Source organism: Narcine bancroftii, chromosome 4 (assembly GCF_036971445.1).
Source record: "Narcine bancroftii isolate sNarBan1 chromosome 4, sNarBan1.hap1, whole genome shotgun sequence".
In the NCBI taxonomy this organism is placed as follows: domain Eukaryota; kingdom Metazoa; phylum Chordata; class Chondrichthyes; order Torpediniformes; family Narcinidae; genus Narcine; species Narcine bancroftii.
The window spans coordinates 94,992,635-95,010,171 of NC_091472.1; the positions used below are offsets into that span (position 1 = coordinate 94,992,635).

Here is a 17,537-nt window from a genome sequence, read left to right on the forward strand (position 1 = left end):
ATGTTAAAATCCCCCATGACAACCATAACATTGCCCTTCTGACATGCCTTTACTATATATGGTTATAATTTGTTATCCACATCCTATTTACAGGTCCGTATACAACTGCTAAGTGTATTTTTTCAATTGCATTTCTTGACTCAACCCACAATGATTTTAAATCTTCTGATCCTCTCTCACCCCTTTCTAATGATTTAATATTATCCCTTACCTACAGAGCCACACCACCCAGTGTCCCTCATTATCCATCAATATACTATTTATCCTTGGATGTTTCGCTCCCAATTACAAGCATCCATTATCAATAATTCAGTGATGGACACAACGTCGGATTCAGAACCAGAATTTATTGTCATGAACGTGTCACAGCATTACAAGTACAAATATCACTATTTTAAAAAAATATCAAATTTGTGCAAAAGAGAAAATGAGTGTTATATGTCGATGATCAAGAATCATGTGGCCTCCCTGTCTGGACCCTAGTTGGAAGGTGCATCACCTTACCATTGGCTCATTTAAATAGTTCAGAGTCACTAATGGCCAGCCACCCAGCTCAGTACAGTATAAATTCCAACATGTGTGACAGTTTCTCTCCGGTCCTTGGTTCTGACTGCGAGTGCTGCTCTATGCCAGGTCCTTTAACTGTGGACGTCACTTGCGCAATCATTGGCAAGGTGTGCACTACACAGAGCAGGACCATAGTATCGTTTGGCAGTGTTTAGCATTGATCAGGAACACCCTCCCTCCAGTTGATACAGGCAGTGTGTGTTTAAGTCCCTGCTTTATTAGAGTGTGTTAGTAATCATATATTACTTAACACTGAGCCACACCCTGAGGTGAAGGGATCAGAAGTGTCTGCTGAAGTTCCTGTGAGTGTGGTTGGGTAAACAGTCACTGGTATTGAGGACCCTTATGCCTAACGTGCCTATTTACACCATTATAGTTTTTGTCTCGTGCAGAAGATAGGCAGCCACCAGTATCAGATTCCAACCTAGTTCCAATGTGGAATGCCTGTACAGCAACTAGTGAGAATGATTAGGTGTTGTTTGACATCTTTCCCTGTTTGATTCCTGTGTACAATAAAGTTACCTTTGAGTATGACACTTGTGCCCACACTCATCTCTCTGTAAGCCCACCAAACCTGATACTATTCCCATACAGTGAGACAGTGTGTCTGTGGTTCATTTTCCATTCAGAAATCTGATGGCAGATGGGAAGAAGTAGCAGACCAATCAAGTGGCAAAATGAGACAGCTACAGCCAGGTTGGGGAGAAGTGTTTAAAACAAGAAGCTTTTTGCTGGTCTCAGCACATTAGCAGAGGACCAATCAAGTGGCAGAAAAAGAAAGCAACACCCAGGTTGGGGAGAAGTGTTAAAAACAAGGAGCTTTTTGCAAAGCGAGAAAGCTACATCAGAGGAAGAGTAAATAAAAATAAAACAGAGCGGCCACTGTGAGAGCGGCTTGTGTGTGAGTAATTCAGCATAGGGAAGGGCATTTTAGACTTTGGTTTGAGAGGTGTCAGTGAACAAAGGCTGAGAAAAAGGTGCAATTCTGGTCCCTTAATTATAGGAAAGATATCAATAAGGCAGAGAAGGAGCAGAGAAGATTTACTAAAATGTTCCCTGGATTGCAGTATCTAGAATACAAAGAAAGAACGAGTAGACTGGGTCTTTATTCATTGGAGTGTAGAAGGTTGAGGGGGGGATTTGATAGAGGTATTTAAAATTATGAAGGGGATAGACAGAGTTGATATGAATAGGCTCTTCCCCTTGAGGGTAGGCGAGAGGTCATGAGTTAAGGGTTAGGGGGAACAAGTTTAGAAGTAACATGAGAGGGAATTTCTTCACTCAGAGGGTGGTGGCTGAGTGGAATGACCTTCCGGAAGGGGAGGTTGAAGCAAGGTCAATTTTGTCATTTAAGGAAAAGTTAGATAGGTGCATAGATGGGAGGGGATTGGCGGGTTCTGGACAGAATGCAGGTAGGTGGGACTAGAGGAGATCACTTGCAACAGTACCGACTAGAGGGGCCAAGATGACCTGTTTCCGTACTGTAATTGTTATATAGTTATAATACCAAATATTCCACTCTCCAACTAGACAGCATTTACATTGAATTATCCAAGTTCCGTTAAACCTTTCCCCAGAGTCTGCGTCTCGTACTCCAGCAACCCATCCCCTCCCCATTCAGAGAGCTTCTCCCTCCCCTATCACCTCAGTTTTTCTTTTCTACCCTCTCATTTGTATCCGTCTATGACCTCTTACCTGTTAGCCTGCACCCCTCTTCCTGACCCTTCCTCTCTCCTCTCCTACCCATCTTTTTATTCAGGTGCATGAATGGCGGCCTGCAATCGTGGAGATCGGGCCGGCAGCAGAAGCAGGCAGAAATCGCTAAAGCAACTCCCAGGACAATGAACCAGCAGGAGTAGAAGCTGGGGCAGCATCAGACCAACAGCCCTAAAATGGCATTGGTCAAACTGCCCAGCTATCTCAGCAGAAACAGGCTGGGGAAGAAGGGCATTCATATGCATGGAAGTTCCTGCCAGCTATGGTTATTAATATGGCTGACTCAGTCAATCAGCAAAAACAGCAGGAATTTGAACAGTATAAAAGCAGCCTTTCCAGCCCTAATAAAGGAACGAGCTTAACCTCCCACACTGAGTGTGTGTGTTTCTTTGTAGCGGTCAGCCACACATACCTGCTTTTTGCTCATATCCTGACGAAGGGGCAGGCCCAAAACTCTGGTTACTCTTTACTTCCAAAAGATGCTACGTAACCTGCAGTTTCTCCAGGACTTTTGTATATTGCACTACAATCACAGCGTCTGCAGACTTTCTTGTTTAATTGTGGAAGGTATGCTGACTGGTTGCATCACAACTCAGTTTGGCAGTGGAAGAGCCCAGGAATGCAGAAGGTTATAGAACGTAGCAAACATAGCCAGGCCCATCATTGCTTCGGACCCTTCATCCATTGCAGAAATCTGTGAGGGGCTGCCTGAAGACGAAAGCCATCATAAATGACCCCATCACCCTGGTCACAAACTCTTCTCACTACTATCTTGAGGCAGAAGGTACAGATAGAAACCAGCACCTTTAAATTCAAGAACTATTTCTTTCCAATAGCTATCAGACTCTTGAACCTCTCCTTGATGGACTAATCATGGACTGACTGCACTATTGCAATCCCATTTTTTTTTGGCACTAGGATTTATGTGAATATTTATTATCCACCTTATATAATATATTGTCTATTTTAATTTAATACAATTAGTTTATTATAGTTATTATTTACAAGTACCTGTTTGGCTGCAGCAAAATAGTATATATGCATTGTACAATGTTTGTGTCAATAAACTCATTGGAGTGAAACACAGAAGTCTGTATTTGTAGTTGAAATACAAATGCTGGAGGAACTCAGCAGGTCTAGCAGCATCCATAGGAGATAAAGATGAATTATAAATATCTTTTCAATCTTCTTCAGCATGATGCTGAACCAAGCCATGAAAGACCCCAACAATGAAGACGCTGTTTACATCCGGTACCGCACGGATGGCAGTCTCTTCAATCTGAGGCGCCTGCAAGCTCACACCAAGACACAAGAGAAACTTGTCCGTGAACTACTCTTTGCAGACGATGCCGCTTTAGTTGCCCATTCAGAGCCAGCTCTTCAGCGCTTGACGTCCTGCTTTGCGGAAACTGCCAAAATGTTTGGCCTGGAAGTCAGCCTGAAGAAAACTGAGGTCCTCCATCAGCCAGCTCCCCACCATGATTACCAGCCCCCCCACATCTCCATCGGGCACACAAAACTCAAAACGGTCAACCAGTTTACCTATCTCGGCTGCACCATTTCGTCAGATGCAAGGATCGACAATGAGATAGACAACAGACTCGCCAAGGCAAATAGCGCCTTTGGAAGACTACACAAAAGAGTCTGGAAAAACAACCAACTGAAAAACCTCACAAAGATAAGCGTATACAGAGCCGTTGTCATACCCACACTCCTGTTCGGCTCCGAATCATGGGTCCTCTACCGGCACCACCTACGGCTCCTAGAACGCTTCCACCAGCGTTGTCTCCGCTCCATCCTCAACATCCATTGGAGCGCTTACATCCCTAACGTCGAAGTACTCGAGATGGCAGAGGTCGACAGCATCGAGTCCACGCTGCTGAAGATCCAGCTGCGCTGGATGGGTCACGTCTCCAGAATGGAGAACCATCGCCTTCCCAAGATCGTGTTATATGGCGAGCTCTCCACTGGCCACCGTGACAGAGGTGCACCAAAGAAAAGGTACAAGGACTGCCTATAGAAATCTCTTGGTGCCTGCCACATTGACCACCGCCAGTGGGCTGATAATGCCTCAAACCGTGCATCTTGGCGCCTCACAGTTTGGCGGGCAGCAACCTCCTTTGAAAAAGACCGCAGAGCCCACCTCACTGACAAAAGGCAAAGGAGGAAAAACCCAACACCCAACCCCAACCAACCAATTTTCCCCTGCAACCGCTGCAATCGTGTCTGCCTGTCCCGCATCGGACTTGTCAGCCACAAACGAGCCTGCAGCTGACGTGGACTTTTTACCCCCTCCATAAATCTTCGTCCGCGAAGCCAAGCCAAAGAAGAAGAAATATCTTTACCTCCTGTGGACAATAAGCATCATCAATCTTACTGGAATTTCCCCTGGCAGTGAAGGTCATAGTTCCTAATTTTCTCTCCCCACCTCATTTCCTAATATCCAATCTGGAAAATGTTCCAGAATTCATGAAATTTTGTCAGACGAGACCAATTTATTCAATATCCCAATAGCTATCTCTTCCAAACACAACATGTACACGTACCAGCCCTGTGGCTTTGTCATCTTAATCCTTTTAATTTCTCCATTTATGTTACTCAATTACTTTGATTCCTCATTCAAAATTAACTAGATCTTCATTAATTCCAGAATGTGTTTCCTGTCTTCTTTCAATGTACTTAATTTCATTATTTCCTTACTTCTCAATGTAGACCTCTGCCTCGGACTACAAGTCAACTTGAATTTTTGCTCTTTTTTTTTGTTAAGAACTCTAGAAACTGTTAGTCAACTTCTAAATTTCTTGCAAACTTTTTCTTGAATTTAACTTCCCCTTACAAAATTATTTTGGTTGTTTACTGGAATCTAACATTTTCAAATCCTTTGGCTAACTTCTTTTGAGCAATGTTATAAATATTTTTGTTTCACCAAACTTGATAAGCTTCTTCAGAGTCTTTTGCCCAGAGTAGAGGGGAGAAAATAAAACAGTAACAAGAGGATATAGGATTCTTCTCTTCTGCCCTCTCACTCATATCCATCCTTTGACCCTTCCTCCCTCTTTTCCTATCCCTTTCCCACCTTTTTATTTTGCCACCCATCTCCTTTTACAGCTTACTAAATGTCTCCAACACTTTTGTGCATTGCACTACAATCACAGCACCTGCAAAATTTCCTCTTTAACAACATAGGTTTAAAAGGGTGGGGTAAGAAAGAGATTTAACAGTAAGCTGATGAGCAAATTTCCTCCCACCCCACAGAGGGTGCAGATACACAGAATGCGCTACCAGAGGTGGTTGAGGCAAGTATTACTAAAACATTTTTTTTAATGGACAGGATGTATTTAGAGGGATATGGGTTAACAGAGGCAGGTGGGACTAGTGCAGGTGGGCAAGTTGGGCCAAAGGCCCATTTCCACACTGCATGACTAAATATAACAAGTCTAGTCACACATTATCTAACCATTTGGAAAACATGCAGATAAAGTTTCTGGCTCCCCAGGTAAAGTTTGCCTCATTACCTTTTAACTGAATGCAGCCCCAGCTCCCATCCTCCATTTAAGTTTACCAAGATCACTGGGAAATTACACTCCTGTATAACATTCACAAAAAAAAACTAAAAAGTAGAGATTTTGATCTAACATCAAACAGTCCAGGAAAGCTGCTAATTTGGTAAAGACCAGATTATCAGGTTTCATTGCAATAACTTTATTCTTGTTTCCCCAACTTTTCCACTTGAGTATCTTATTTACCAAAATATAACATTATCCACTCACAGGAACATTACAATGCCAAAATCTGAATGTAGGGAGATCATTCAGCCCCTCACTACTCAACTGTTCATTATATGATCTTCTAACCTAGTGATTCCCAAACTCCCATGGGCAGTGTAAAGATCCAAGGGGGTGGTATGAAAAAGGGGGATCTCCAAGCCTTCAGTATGGTTATTGTTCACTCTGCTGACAAGTTTAATGAAGAAGCAATGCAGCAATTTTCTGGTCAGACTTGGGGTGGCAACAGTGACGAGGAGGCATTCTCTTGAAAGCTGATCTTGGTGCCCACCATGTTGTTGTACTGGCGTCACTACGCCCAACTCAGCACTGGCGCCAATACCCTCCCCCCTCCACTCGGCGCCGCCACTTGCCCCCCACCAAACTCGGTGCCGCCACTAGCCCCCATCCCCACTCGGCGCCACCACTAGCCACCCGCCCCGTCCTGTCCCCACTCAACGCCGCCACTAGCTCCCCCCGTCCCCACTCGGCGCCGCCACTAGCCCCCCCCCCCCCCGTCCCCACTCGGCGCCGCCACTAGCCCCCCCCCCCCCCGTCCCCACTCGGCGCCGCCACTAGCCCCCCCCCCCCCCCCGTCCCCACTCGGCGCCGCCACTAGACCCCCTGTCCCTACTCGGCGCCGCCACTGGCCCCCCCTCGGCGCCGCCACTGGCCCCCCCTCGGCGCCGCCACTGGCCCCCCCTCGGCGCCGCCACTGGCCCCCCCTCGGCGCCGCCACTGGCCCCCCCTCGGCGCCGCCACTGGCCCCCCCTCGGCGCCGCCACTGGCCCCCCCTCGGCGCCGCCACTGGCCCCCCCTCGGCGCCGCCACTGGCCCCCCCTCGGCGCCGCCACTGGCCCCCCCTCGGCGCCGCCACTGGCCCCCCCTCGGCGCCGCCACTGGCCCCCCCTCGGCGCCGCCACTGGCCCCCCCTCGGCGCCGCCACTGGCCCCCCCTCGGCGCCGCCACTGGCCCCCCCCTCGGCGCCGCCACTGGCCCCCCCTCGGCGCCGCCACTGGCCCCCCCTCGGCGCCGCCACTGGCCCCCCCTCGGCGCCGCCACTGGCCCCCCCTCGGCGCCGCCACTGGCCCCCCCTCGGCGCCGCCACTGGCCCCCCCTCGGCGCCGCCACTGGCCCCCCCTCGGCGCCGCCACTGGCCCCCCCTCGGCGCCGCCACTGGCCCCCCCTCGGCGCCGCCACTGGCCCCCCCTCGGCGCCGCCACTGGCCCCCCCTCGGCGCCGCCACTGGCCCCCCCTCGGCGCCGCCACTGGCCCCCCCTCGGCGCCGCCACTGGCCCCCCCTCGGCGCCGCCACTGGCCCCCCCTCGGCGCCGCCACTGGCCCCCCCTCGGCGCCGCCACTGGCCCCCCCTCGGCGCCGCCACTGGCCCCCCCTCGGCGCCGCCACTGGCCCCCCCTCGGCGCCGCCACTGGCCCCCCCTCGGCGCCGCCACTGGCCCCCCCTCGGCGCCGCCACTGGCCCCCCCTCGGCGCCGCCACTGGCCCCCCCTCGGCGCCGCCACTGGCCCCCCCTCGGCGCCGCCACTGGCCCCCCCTCGGCGCCGCCACTGGCCCCCCCTCGGCGCCGCCACTGGCCCCCCCTCGGCGCCGCCACTGGCCCCCCCTCGGCGCCGCCACTGGCCCCCCCTCGGCGCCGCCACTGGCCCCCCCTCGGCGCCGCCACTGGCCCCCCCTCGGCGCCGCCACTGGCCCCCCCTCGGCGCCGCCACTGGCCCCCCCTCGGCGCCGCCACTGGCCCCCCCTCGGCGCCGCCACTGGCCCCCCCTCGGCGCCGCCACTGGCCCCCCCTCGGCGCCGCCACTGGCCCCCCCCTCGGCGCCGCCACTGGCCCCCCCTCGGCGCCGCCACTGGCCCCCCCTCGGCGCCGCCACTGGCCCCCCCTCGGCGCCGCCACTGGCCCCCCCTCGGCGCCGCCACTGGCCCCCCCTCGGCGCCGCCACTGGCCCCCCCTCGGCGCCGCCACTGGCCCCCCCTCGGCGCCGCCACTGGCCCCCCCTCGGCGCCGCCACTGGCCCCCCCCTCGGCGCCGCCACTGGCCCCCCCCTCGGCGCCGCCACTGGCCCCCCCTCGGCGCCGCCACTGGCCCCCCCTCGGCGCCGCCACTGGCCCCCCCTCGGCGCCGCCACTGGCCCCCCCCTCGGCGCCGCCACTGGCCCCCCCTCGGCGCCGCCACTGGCCCCCCCTCGGCGCCGCCACTAGCCCCCCCTCGGCGCCGCCACTAGCCCCCCCTCGGCGCCGCCACTAGCCCCCCCTCGTCCCCACTCGGCGCCGCCATAGCACCCCCCTTCCCCACTCGGCGCCGCCACTAGCCCCCCTGTCCCCACTCAGCGCCGCCACTAGCCCCCCGTCCCCACTCGGTGCCGCCACTAGCCCCCCATCTCCATTGTGTGGGGGGCGCACTTGGGATGTGGCGTGTTGGGGCAGCAGCCTGAAAAAGTTTGGGAGGCACTGTTCCATCCAAAACAATTTTCCTGCTCTTTCACCATATCCCTTGGTTCCCATGATGTTCAGAAATTCATAGATCTTAGTTGGAAATACAATTAGTTTCTTTTTGCACTTAAGACACATCAGCAAAATATGATGACAATTTATTGTCATATGCCCAAGTCCAATATACAGATGCATTGAAATTCTTACTTTCTGGAGCCAAATATACTCTTTAAGGGTCGAGTACCCCATATCTGAAGATCCAAAAACCAAAAAAAAAAGATCACTGATACGTCACCACAAACTGAAAAGAATTCAACACGTGGCTTGAGCTCTGATGCTCTGTTGGTTCCAGTATGATTACAATAACAGTGAAAAAAAAATGCCAAACAGTTCTGGGTCTTCAGCATCAACTTCAGGTGGAGTCAGCGTCTCCATTTGCCGTCCACGTCAAAGAAGTCACCTCAGGCTCCCAGGCAGGAGGGGACCTTGGGCTCCCAAGCAGGAGGGGACCTTGGGCTCCCAAGCAGGAGCAGGGACCATAGTTGGGGACCGACGGCTGTAAGCAGAGATCAAGTTTTTAAAAAAACTAAGTACTAAACATAATTTCATATGAATTTTCCACTCCTGGCGTCATGTTTCTGCTCAAAAAGTCTGTCATTGTTGGTTGTTGCTGTTAAACCGCAGATACAAGTATTCTGCTGATACCACTATGCTGCTTAGTTCCACTGTTCTAAAAACCAAAAAATAAAAACCCCAAAAACTTCTGGTCTCAAGTGTTTTGGATACGGGGTATTGTACTTTCCTTCCCCGCCCCCCCCACCCCCAGTTGCAGTTAGTGCATGAAAACTAATGCTTCCACCCAAATAGATCTTTTGGTGGCCCCAAAATAGTTCATGATTAGGGTGGTTCAAGAGTCTGATAGCTGTTGAAACAAAACTATTCATGGAACCTAGGAATGTTAGACTTCAAGCTTCTGTGCCTTTTTTGTGAAGGTAGCAGTGAGAAGAGGTTGTAATCAAGGTGATGGGGATCTTTTGTGTTGTTGATCCTCTGTGATGGTGACTGGCTTTGTGAGGCAGCACCTCACAGAGATCTTTAATAGACAGGAGATTAGTGTCCAAGATGGACCTGGCTAGTTTTGCCACTTTCTGGCACCTTTGACACTCCTGGGTACTTCCATTTCCAGACCAGGCCATGATGTAGCCAGTACACTTTCACTGTACACCTGTAGAAGTTCAATAGAGTATTTAATTACATGCTCAGTCACCTCAGAAAGTGGAGCCTTTGCTATGCCTTCACAGTTGTCTTGATAGGCAGGCTTCAGGGGTGCTCTGATATGTGGACAGAAAGTCCTAACCTTCTCCACCGCCATCTCTTCAATGAAGATGAGTACATGGCCCCGCAGGCTCCCTTTCCAAAGTCCACATTAAGCTCACAGATTTTCCAACATTCAGCAGAATTCTTGTTATAGCACAACATAACCAGATTCTCTATCTCCACCCTTTCTACTGACTCATCATTACCCATTATTCAGCCAACAAGCAAAGATGGAATTGGAGCGGAACTTGCCTAAGCAATCATGAATGTACAGGGAATAGAACAAGGGACTAAGTATGTACCCTTGAGGTGGCACTGTTTTGATGGTCAGTAAAAAGGAAGTGATTTTACCAATCTGCATGGATTGCTGACTGCAAATGAGGAAACAAGAGTATCCAATTGCAAATGGCAGGCTAAAATTCTGCTCAACTCTGAAGCCTATCTTCAATCTATTTAACTGTCTCCTCTCCAAACCTTGTTAATGTGTTGCAGGAGGTTATTATCAACATAATGATGATTGACACCTGTGGGGGAATTGATTAGATATTAATTAAATGAGTGGGTATCAACCCTTTTCTTTCCACTCACATATCACTTTAAGTATTCCCTAAGCCACAGGTGGTATGTGGGTGGAAAAGGGTTGATAACCACTCTTTTAATTGTACCCAACTGATTCTATGTGTTTTGTGCCTCTGACTGATGGCCTTTAAGAAGTTCTTTACACTTTGATCTTGTCCCTTTTGTGCATGTTCAATAATACTGATATTATCAAGGTAAAGGAAGGCACCTTGCAGTGTTTCTTCTCCAACTAACTTGTCCATAGCCTGCTGGAAGGCAGCTACTCTATTTGTGACTGCAAATGGAATCCTACAAAATTAGTATAAAAGTTAATTGTCTTAAAAAGCCGTTTACTTCTTATCATACTCCTTCAGAGACACTTGGTGGAAGGCACTTTTCAGGTCAAAATTAGAGAACACATGATATTTTGCAAGTTCATTCATCATTTGGTTAATTCTTGGCAAGGGAAAACCCTCAATTCCGTGTATTGATTGATTATGAATAATCCACACACATTCATTTCTTTTGTCAGTGGGTAAGATCCTTCACTACCACTTGGGCTTGCCATGGTGATATGCACGTCTCAATAATACCTTCTGAAAGTAATAGCTGAATTTCCTCCACAATGATCAGCTTTGCTAAAGCGTCTTGATTTGGCAACAATTGGTTTACAACTTGGTGAGAAATTTGGAAAAAGGGATGGCTCTTCTATTTTTGCTGACGTTAGTGCCCATAATGATCAGCATCATTTATGGTTGGTTGAGACAAGCGTCCTCCGTATTCAAATTTCACACTCAGATGGACGCTGTAAATCCTGGCCAAGTATTAAGTCAAAACATAGGTTCTTCATACACCAAGTCATGTGGCTGGCTATTAAGACTAAGAGTTAGGTCAACAGCAACATATTCTTGGGAATTAGTGTTTAAAATTTTCAGTAATGTCTTTACTGGACAGGTGAACATTTAGTTTTAGTTCCTGTGTGACTTTCTCTCTAATGCAGCTATCAGCGCTGCATAAATCCAACAGAGCACTTGCCCTTTTAACATTCACAGTCAAAGGTTGCATTTTGATCGAGTCCTTGTGACACATTAGTAAGTGTAGCCAGTACCTGAGAATTGACCACTGTTGAGGCCTTGGATTTGCACAACCAGGCATAATGTTTCTTCTTGGCACATTTATAAGTAGTCTCTCATGCTGAACAATTATCCCGTGAATGGTAAGAGAAACCGCAGAAGGAACATTTGTTTTGTATTATAAGTGGCAGCCACAGCTGGTTTTCTCAAGAGTAACTGGAAGGTTATCAGGCAGCTATGCTAAAGAATCCTTCTCACATATCTAAAGTACCTGTGATGGTTCAGGATTCACTACTGCCGCTTTATGGGCTGCCGGGGAAGCACATGTTTCATTATTGCATTGAGCTACATTTAACACACTAATTGGTTATAAGCAGACTGAAAGTCCAGTGTTTTGTTTTCTAAGAGACACTGGTGTATTGAAGGTGAGGTAATCCCAGCAATGAACGGGTCACACATTGCCTTGTTTCCACACTGCTCTGCACTATTATCTCTGTGACAGATTATGTTATATTTTATATTGTATATCGATATGTTTTAAAGGAGATCAATTGGGGCAAGTTTTTTTAATTAGGTCACACACAGATACAAACACATCAAAACAGATGTCATTTAAAATGCCAGAGCTCTGCTCAAGCCCGATAGTCCAGGCAGGCTCTGAGTGCCTTTGCAAAAACTTTGAAGAATGCTTATAAGGACTTCACAAGTAGATGTTAATTGGACATGCTGTGGAGTAATAGATTATTGTTTTGGAAAGCAACAGATGAAAACTCAAAAGATTGGGTCCAGTGCCGCAGTCCGAAGGCAGTTTGCTGTTCTAGGAGGATCATGTGGTTTTCTCAGAGAGAGCGAGATTGTGAGAACAAATCTCTCTCTGAAAACTGACAAGAACCTTGCTGAGGGGTAACCATTTAACTTTCAAGCATCAAAGCTTGGTGAACTTCATAAATGTTAAATTCTGTGCACAGTATAAGAATTGCCTGCAACCAGTGAACTTAGAGGAGTGAGATTAGACTGTGAATTAACTAACTTTGCTGAACTTGTATACACATTTCATACATGTATGATTAGAATTAGAAGGGGGTTAAGTAGGTTAATAGTAATAAGTTAAAGTGTGATCCTGTTTTCATGATTAAAGATAATTAAAAGCAATTTTTGTTTGAGTCACTATTTGTCTTGGTGAATTTCTATTGCTGCTAGGTTTTGGGGTCCTCTGGGCTCATAAAAATCTCAAAAATTGCAGTTTCTCTTTAACTTTTCCAACTCTCTTAAGAAATCATCCAATTATTCTCCTGGTTTCTTCTGCCTATAAACCAGTAAATGTCTGGGGAAAAAAAAACCTCAGTGGGATTTTTCACAATATAAACTGTTCAAATTAGAGATAGCTGAGTCAAAATTTTCACTTCCTTCTATATATTCAAAAACATTGCAACTCACACAGCCTAATAGTGTTCTGTACTTGTTCAGAATCATTGATATAGTTCATGAAAATCGTACACCAGTGTCACCACTCTTTGGCAGCTGCCAGTGAGCTGGGGTTGATATCTAAGTACTTGGGCCTCCACGCCATCTCCATGTATGTCAACTAAGTTGAGTAAATTGTGAGAATAAAAAAAACTTGATGGATGCTTTCAAGCTTTATTCAACTTGATTGTACAGTTAGTTAGAATTTAAAAAGCACATTCTAAATTCTTAAAGAGGAGCGGCGGCAGCCAGGATCAACCAACTATGAAATGCAAGCTCATTAACAATTTTATTACATGCCCATCAATGAGAGAAGGAAGAAAAAAAATCAAAACTTGACTGCTTCACAGGGAAAGGGGCCCATAAACTTTGAACAAAATATTTGTTGGGTGGGGGGGAGGGTGGATATAACAGAATAAAGGTTGAGAATGGCTGCACTCTGACCCTTCAATCTTCACCATTCATGAAGATCACAGCAGACGTGCTAGGTCAGCACCATTTTTTTTTTTGCTTCTTTATCCCCACATAATTTTCTTAATATCCTGTTTTGATTAGAGCTCATTGTCCTCAGGGTCAAAAAAAAAATCAAGGAATTGCGTGAAGAAATTTCTTCCCTCAATCCTTATTCAGAGGCTGGGATTTCTGGTTTTTGACTCTCCAACCGGGGAAGCTGCAAAATTGTGCAAGTTTCAACGAAATCCTCTCAAACTCGGGGAAATACCTTACTAGAATAATTCCATTCATTGCAAGCTTTGGCTGAAAGTGTCCAGGCGATTTCTGGAATAGTCTGAGAAGTTACAAACGACACCATTTCAAAAGAATATAACACTAAGCTTTTGAAATGTCTGAATCAGCACGGAGGTGCCAGAGAAGGGTAGTTCAGTGGCAAAATAATAATTGACAGGTTTTCTTGCTCATCTTATCCTCTATTCAGAGAAGATTGGTAGCTATGGAAATTCACTGTGAAGGTTAATGCCTAAAGATTGTTCACGATAGTAAAAATAATTCTAAGGTTACATGAAGCACAACAAAATGATTTCGCACAAACGAAAGACAAAGTTGGGCGTTATCATGCTGTAAGGTAAGGAGGCAAAGTGGAATTCGTAGATTTAAAAAAAAATACTAAATACTATTTAAGCATTGATGCTCTTGCATTTAAAATAAACGTGGTAATAACAAGTTTGGCTATAGAGCAAACCTTTCGTCATCCTCAATTCTAGAATAAAGTGTGCAGCAATCTTACTTGCATGCATGAAAGATGAAAACGATACGGCCACACCCGAGGGAAACAGAAGATTAAAGTAATCCTGGAAAGGCAGAGCTTTGAAAATGAATTTAAAACGCTTTAAAAGGTCCTGTCCCTCCTTCTCCCCCGTCATGTCTCCCGACTCCAGTACAGCTTTTCAGCATCAAGGCAGAATAAACCCTAGGTCATTAGATGACAAAAATAATTAATGGTTTAATTTTCTGCAAGATAAAAAAAAAAATAACCCTCGTATTCCGGCCTGAATCTGGCGCAATCTCCTATGCAGAAGTCTCCAAACTTCCCAGTTTTTATTTTGTGCCAGGTCAGTCTCCCAATGAAAATACTTCCTCCTTCAGATACATAATTAGTATTTGTTTTCAAATCCATCACTTCAAAAAACCCACAAAGAATATTAAATACCTGGCGGAAAAAACATGCAAGTCCCTCCAATAAACTGCTTTCTTCAAATCCTGTTAACTGAAGATTTAAATGTGCGATCCTCATACTGAAGGCGCTCCGCGGGGTGAAGGAGTTTGCAGCACGGTACAATTTTGGAGAAAAAGTGGACTTGGAAAATGATCCCCGTTTAAAGATTGATGGAATAAATGGGATGCTGGCAAATTAGAGGATAACTCGCCTGGCCTACCGTGAGAGGGCGAAAATGTTTTTCATGCACTTGGTCTTCGGGAAAACAAGAGAATTCTGATTAAGATGTTGGATTTTCCATGGCTTCGCATTTCAACAGTTGGTGGGAAAGGGAATAATAGAAGATTGCTGGATTTCCTCCAACAACCGCGACAGTGCAGTTCAAAACTCAATCACCATCCTGCAAAACGTTCGCTGAAAGTATCTGAATGCAGATGCACCCTAAATCATGGTTGCTTTAATAATGCCTCGCCGCAGCGTTGAGGATCGCGATCTTTTAACTAAATTCTCATTTATCACTTAGCCGCGGCAGATGTTTGCTTCCGTATCGCCACCACCCCGTTCAATGCACACACAAGGATAGACTGACTGCAATTTCAGCACGGCGGCACTCGTCTTCTATACTTCATTCCTGCTGCAGAACCGAAGTTTTTTTTTAAAAAATGGCAAATGGAACTCAGCTTATTAAACCACGTCTGGCACCGAAACACAAGCGTGCACCACACATCCTCGTTACTTTCCGACAGGATACAAAACAAAAATAAACAAGACCTTGCACGGATCTTGTTTGAGTGACTTTGTTTTAGTGGTGCAGACAGCAAGCTGCAACAAACAGACCGCGTTCCTCCTCCCCGCCAGGAAGCAGCCGGCACCGGGCGCATGCGTCGCGACCGCAGAGCCGAGGCCAACGTCGGAGAAAGAGGGACAGTGTGGCCCGGTCTCCTTCATCCCCACTCATTCCGCTTGGCCTTCGCTTCCAAGCTTCCTCCGCCGCACAAACATTGCCTCCCGCCGCCTTTTGTTTTACCTTTGCAGACCGGACGGTTCCATGTCGGGGTTTCCTACTGGTGCAGAGAGCACAGCATAGCTGCTGGTCGGCGCTGCCGTTTGCAGAGACGGATCGAGGAGAACGTCTTTATTCGAAATAAATAAAGAAATCAAACTATGCTTCAGCACTCCCGGTACCTGAGAAGACGAGAAGTGCCGCCACCGCCGCTCTGCCCTCAGCCAGCGCTCGATCCCCGCTCGGCTCCCGCGGCGGCCATCTTGCGACAGGTCTGTGGTAACTACGGCAACCCGCGGCGGCCAGCCCGTTCGCACACAGCCGGCAGGAAGCGAGCCTGGAGGCACGAACCACCTCAATCCTCCCCCAGTGATTTTCAGATTAATGCCTGTCATTTGAAGCTTAATTGTTTTGTATTGGTAATGGGCGGGAAACGTAGCTTTGAAAAGTGAGCTTTTGTTGAATTTACAGCAAAGGTCACAGGCCATTTAGTCCCACGACACCCCGATACGTTTTGAAGGGTGGGAGGAAACCGGAGCCCCCGGGGAAATTCAGACAGACACAGGGAGAATGTACAACTCCTTGCAGACAGCGTGAGGGTGTTTTCCTGTGTCTGGCAAATAGATGCCAACCTGTTAAGAATGCCAGCAATGGAGCATTTGTTTGTATTGTCTTACACAACATGATTTTCAGTTTTGCCATTCCAGGGAGAAGCTTGAACAAGCATTTGTTTTGAAGGAAGGAGATAAATGAAGAATAAAGATGATTGAAATGGTGCAAAATAACAATCAAAGGACATGGGGAGATTCGCTTAATGAAACATGAAGGTCTGCAGATGGTGTATTTGTAGTAAAAGCACAACAAAATGCTGGAGGAACACAGCTGGTCTTTTCAGCATCTATTAGCCCACCTCACTGACAAAAGGCAAAGGAGGAAAAACCCAACACCCAACCCCAACCAACCAATTTTCCCTTGCAACCGCTGCAATCGTGTCTGCCTGTCCCGCATCGGACTGGTCAGCCACAAACGAGCCTGCAGCTGACGTGGACTTTTTTACCCCCTCCATAAATCTTCGTCCGCGAAGCCAAGCCAAAGAAGAGAGACAAAGATACATTACCAAAGTTTTGGTCCTGAGCCCTATTCTAAGGAATAAGCAGAATAAGGCAGAAGTAGGAACTCTCAGAAAGACTGAATTCAAACAATGGGGGAGGTTTCAAGAACAACAAAACCTGTTAATTGGATATGATAAGGGATGGGAAGTAAGAATTTATCATGTTTGTGTGAAAGGAGAAGGATTGGTGGGACAGAGATAGGGAAAGATGATAGGAGAAGAAGTGAGGGGAAAAGGGGTTGAACAAAAGCCAGAGAAGTCGGAATTAATCCCATCCATTTGGAAGGTGCCCAGTCAGAAAATAGGGTGTTGTTCCTTCAGTTTGCCATGGTCTCAGTCTGGCAGTACACGAGACCATGGACAGACATATCAGCAAGGGAACGGGACGAGGAATTGAAATGGCCGGCCACTGGGAGATTCGCTCTATTGCAGTGGACAGAGGCAAGGTGCTTAACAAAGTATTCTCCCAGTCTACATCCAGTCTCTGCGATGGTGAAGAGACCACAACGGGAGCACCAGATACAGTAGATGACCCTGCAGATTCACGAGTGAAATGTTGCTTCACGTGGAAAGGTGGTGAGGGAGGAGTTGTGGATGCAAGTGGAGCATCTCCTGCGTCACAGGGGTAGGTCCTATGCGGACGATTGGAAGGGAGGGAGGAGTGGTCAAGGGTGTCATGGAGGGAGCGGTTTCTGCGGAAGGCGGAGAGAGGAATATATGTCTAGTGGTGGGATAATGTAGTAGGTGGCAGAAATAGTGGAGGAGGATGTATTGGATGCGGAGGCTGGTGGGGTGGTAGGTGAGGACAAGAGGAATTTTGTCCTTGTATGTGGTGGCGGTGA

At 47.8% G+C, this 17,537-nt stretch overlaps 1 protein-coding gene across 1 annotated transcript in view; it reads right to left on the minus strand.

The window, feature by feature from the left end:
- Positions 1 to 15,948, minus strand: part of map3k4 (mitogen-activated protein kinase kinase kinase 4) — a 253,090-nt gene extending 237,142 nt beyond the window's left edge. The window contains exon 1 of the mRNA XM_069932041.1: positions 15,609 to 15,948. Coding sequence (XP_069788142.1) covers positions 15,609 to 15,631 — 23 coding nt within the window. The 5' untranslated portion in view covers positions 15,632 to 15,948. The remainder of the gene's footprint in view (positions 1 to 15,608) is intronic.
- Between the last annotated feature and the right edge of the window lie 1,589 nt (positions 15,949 to 17,537).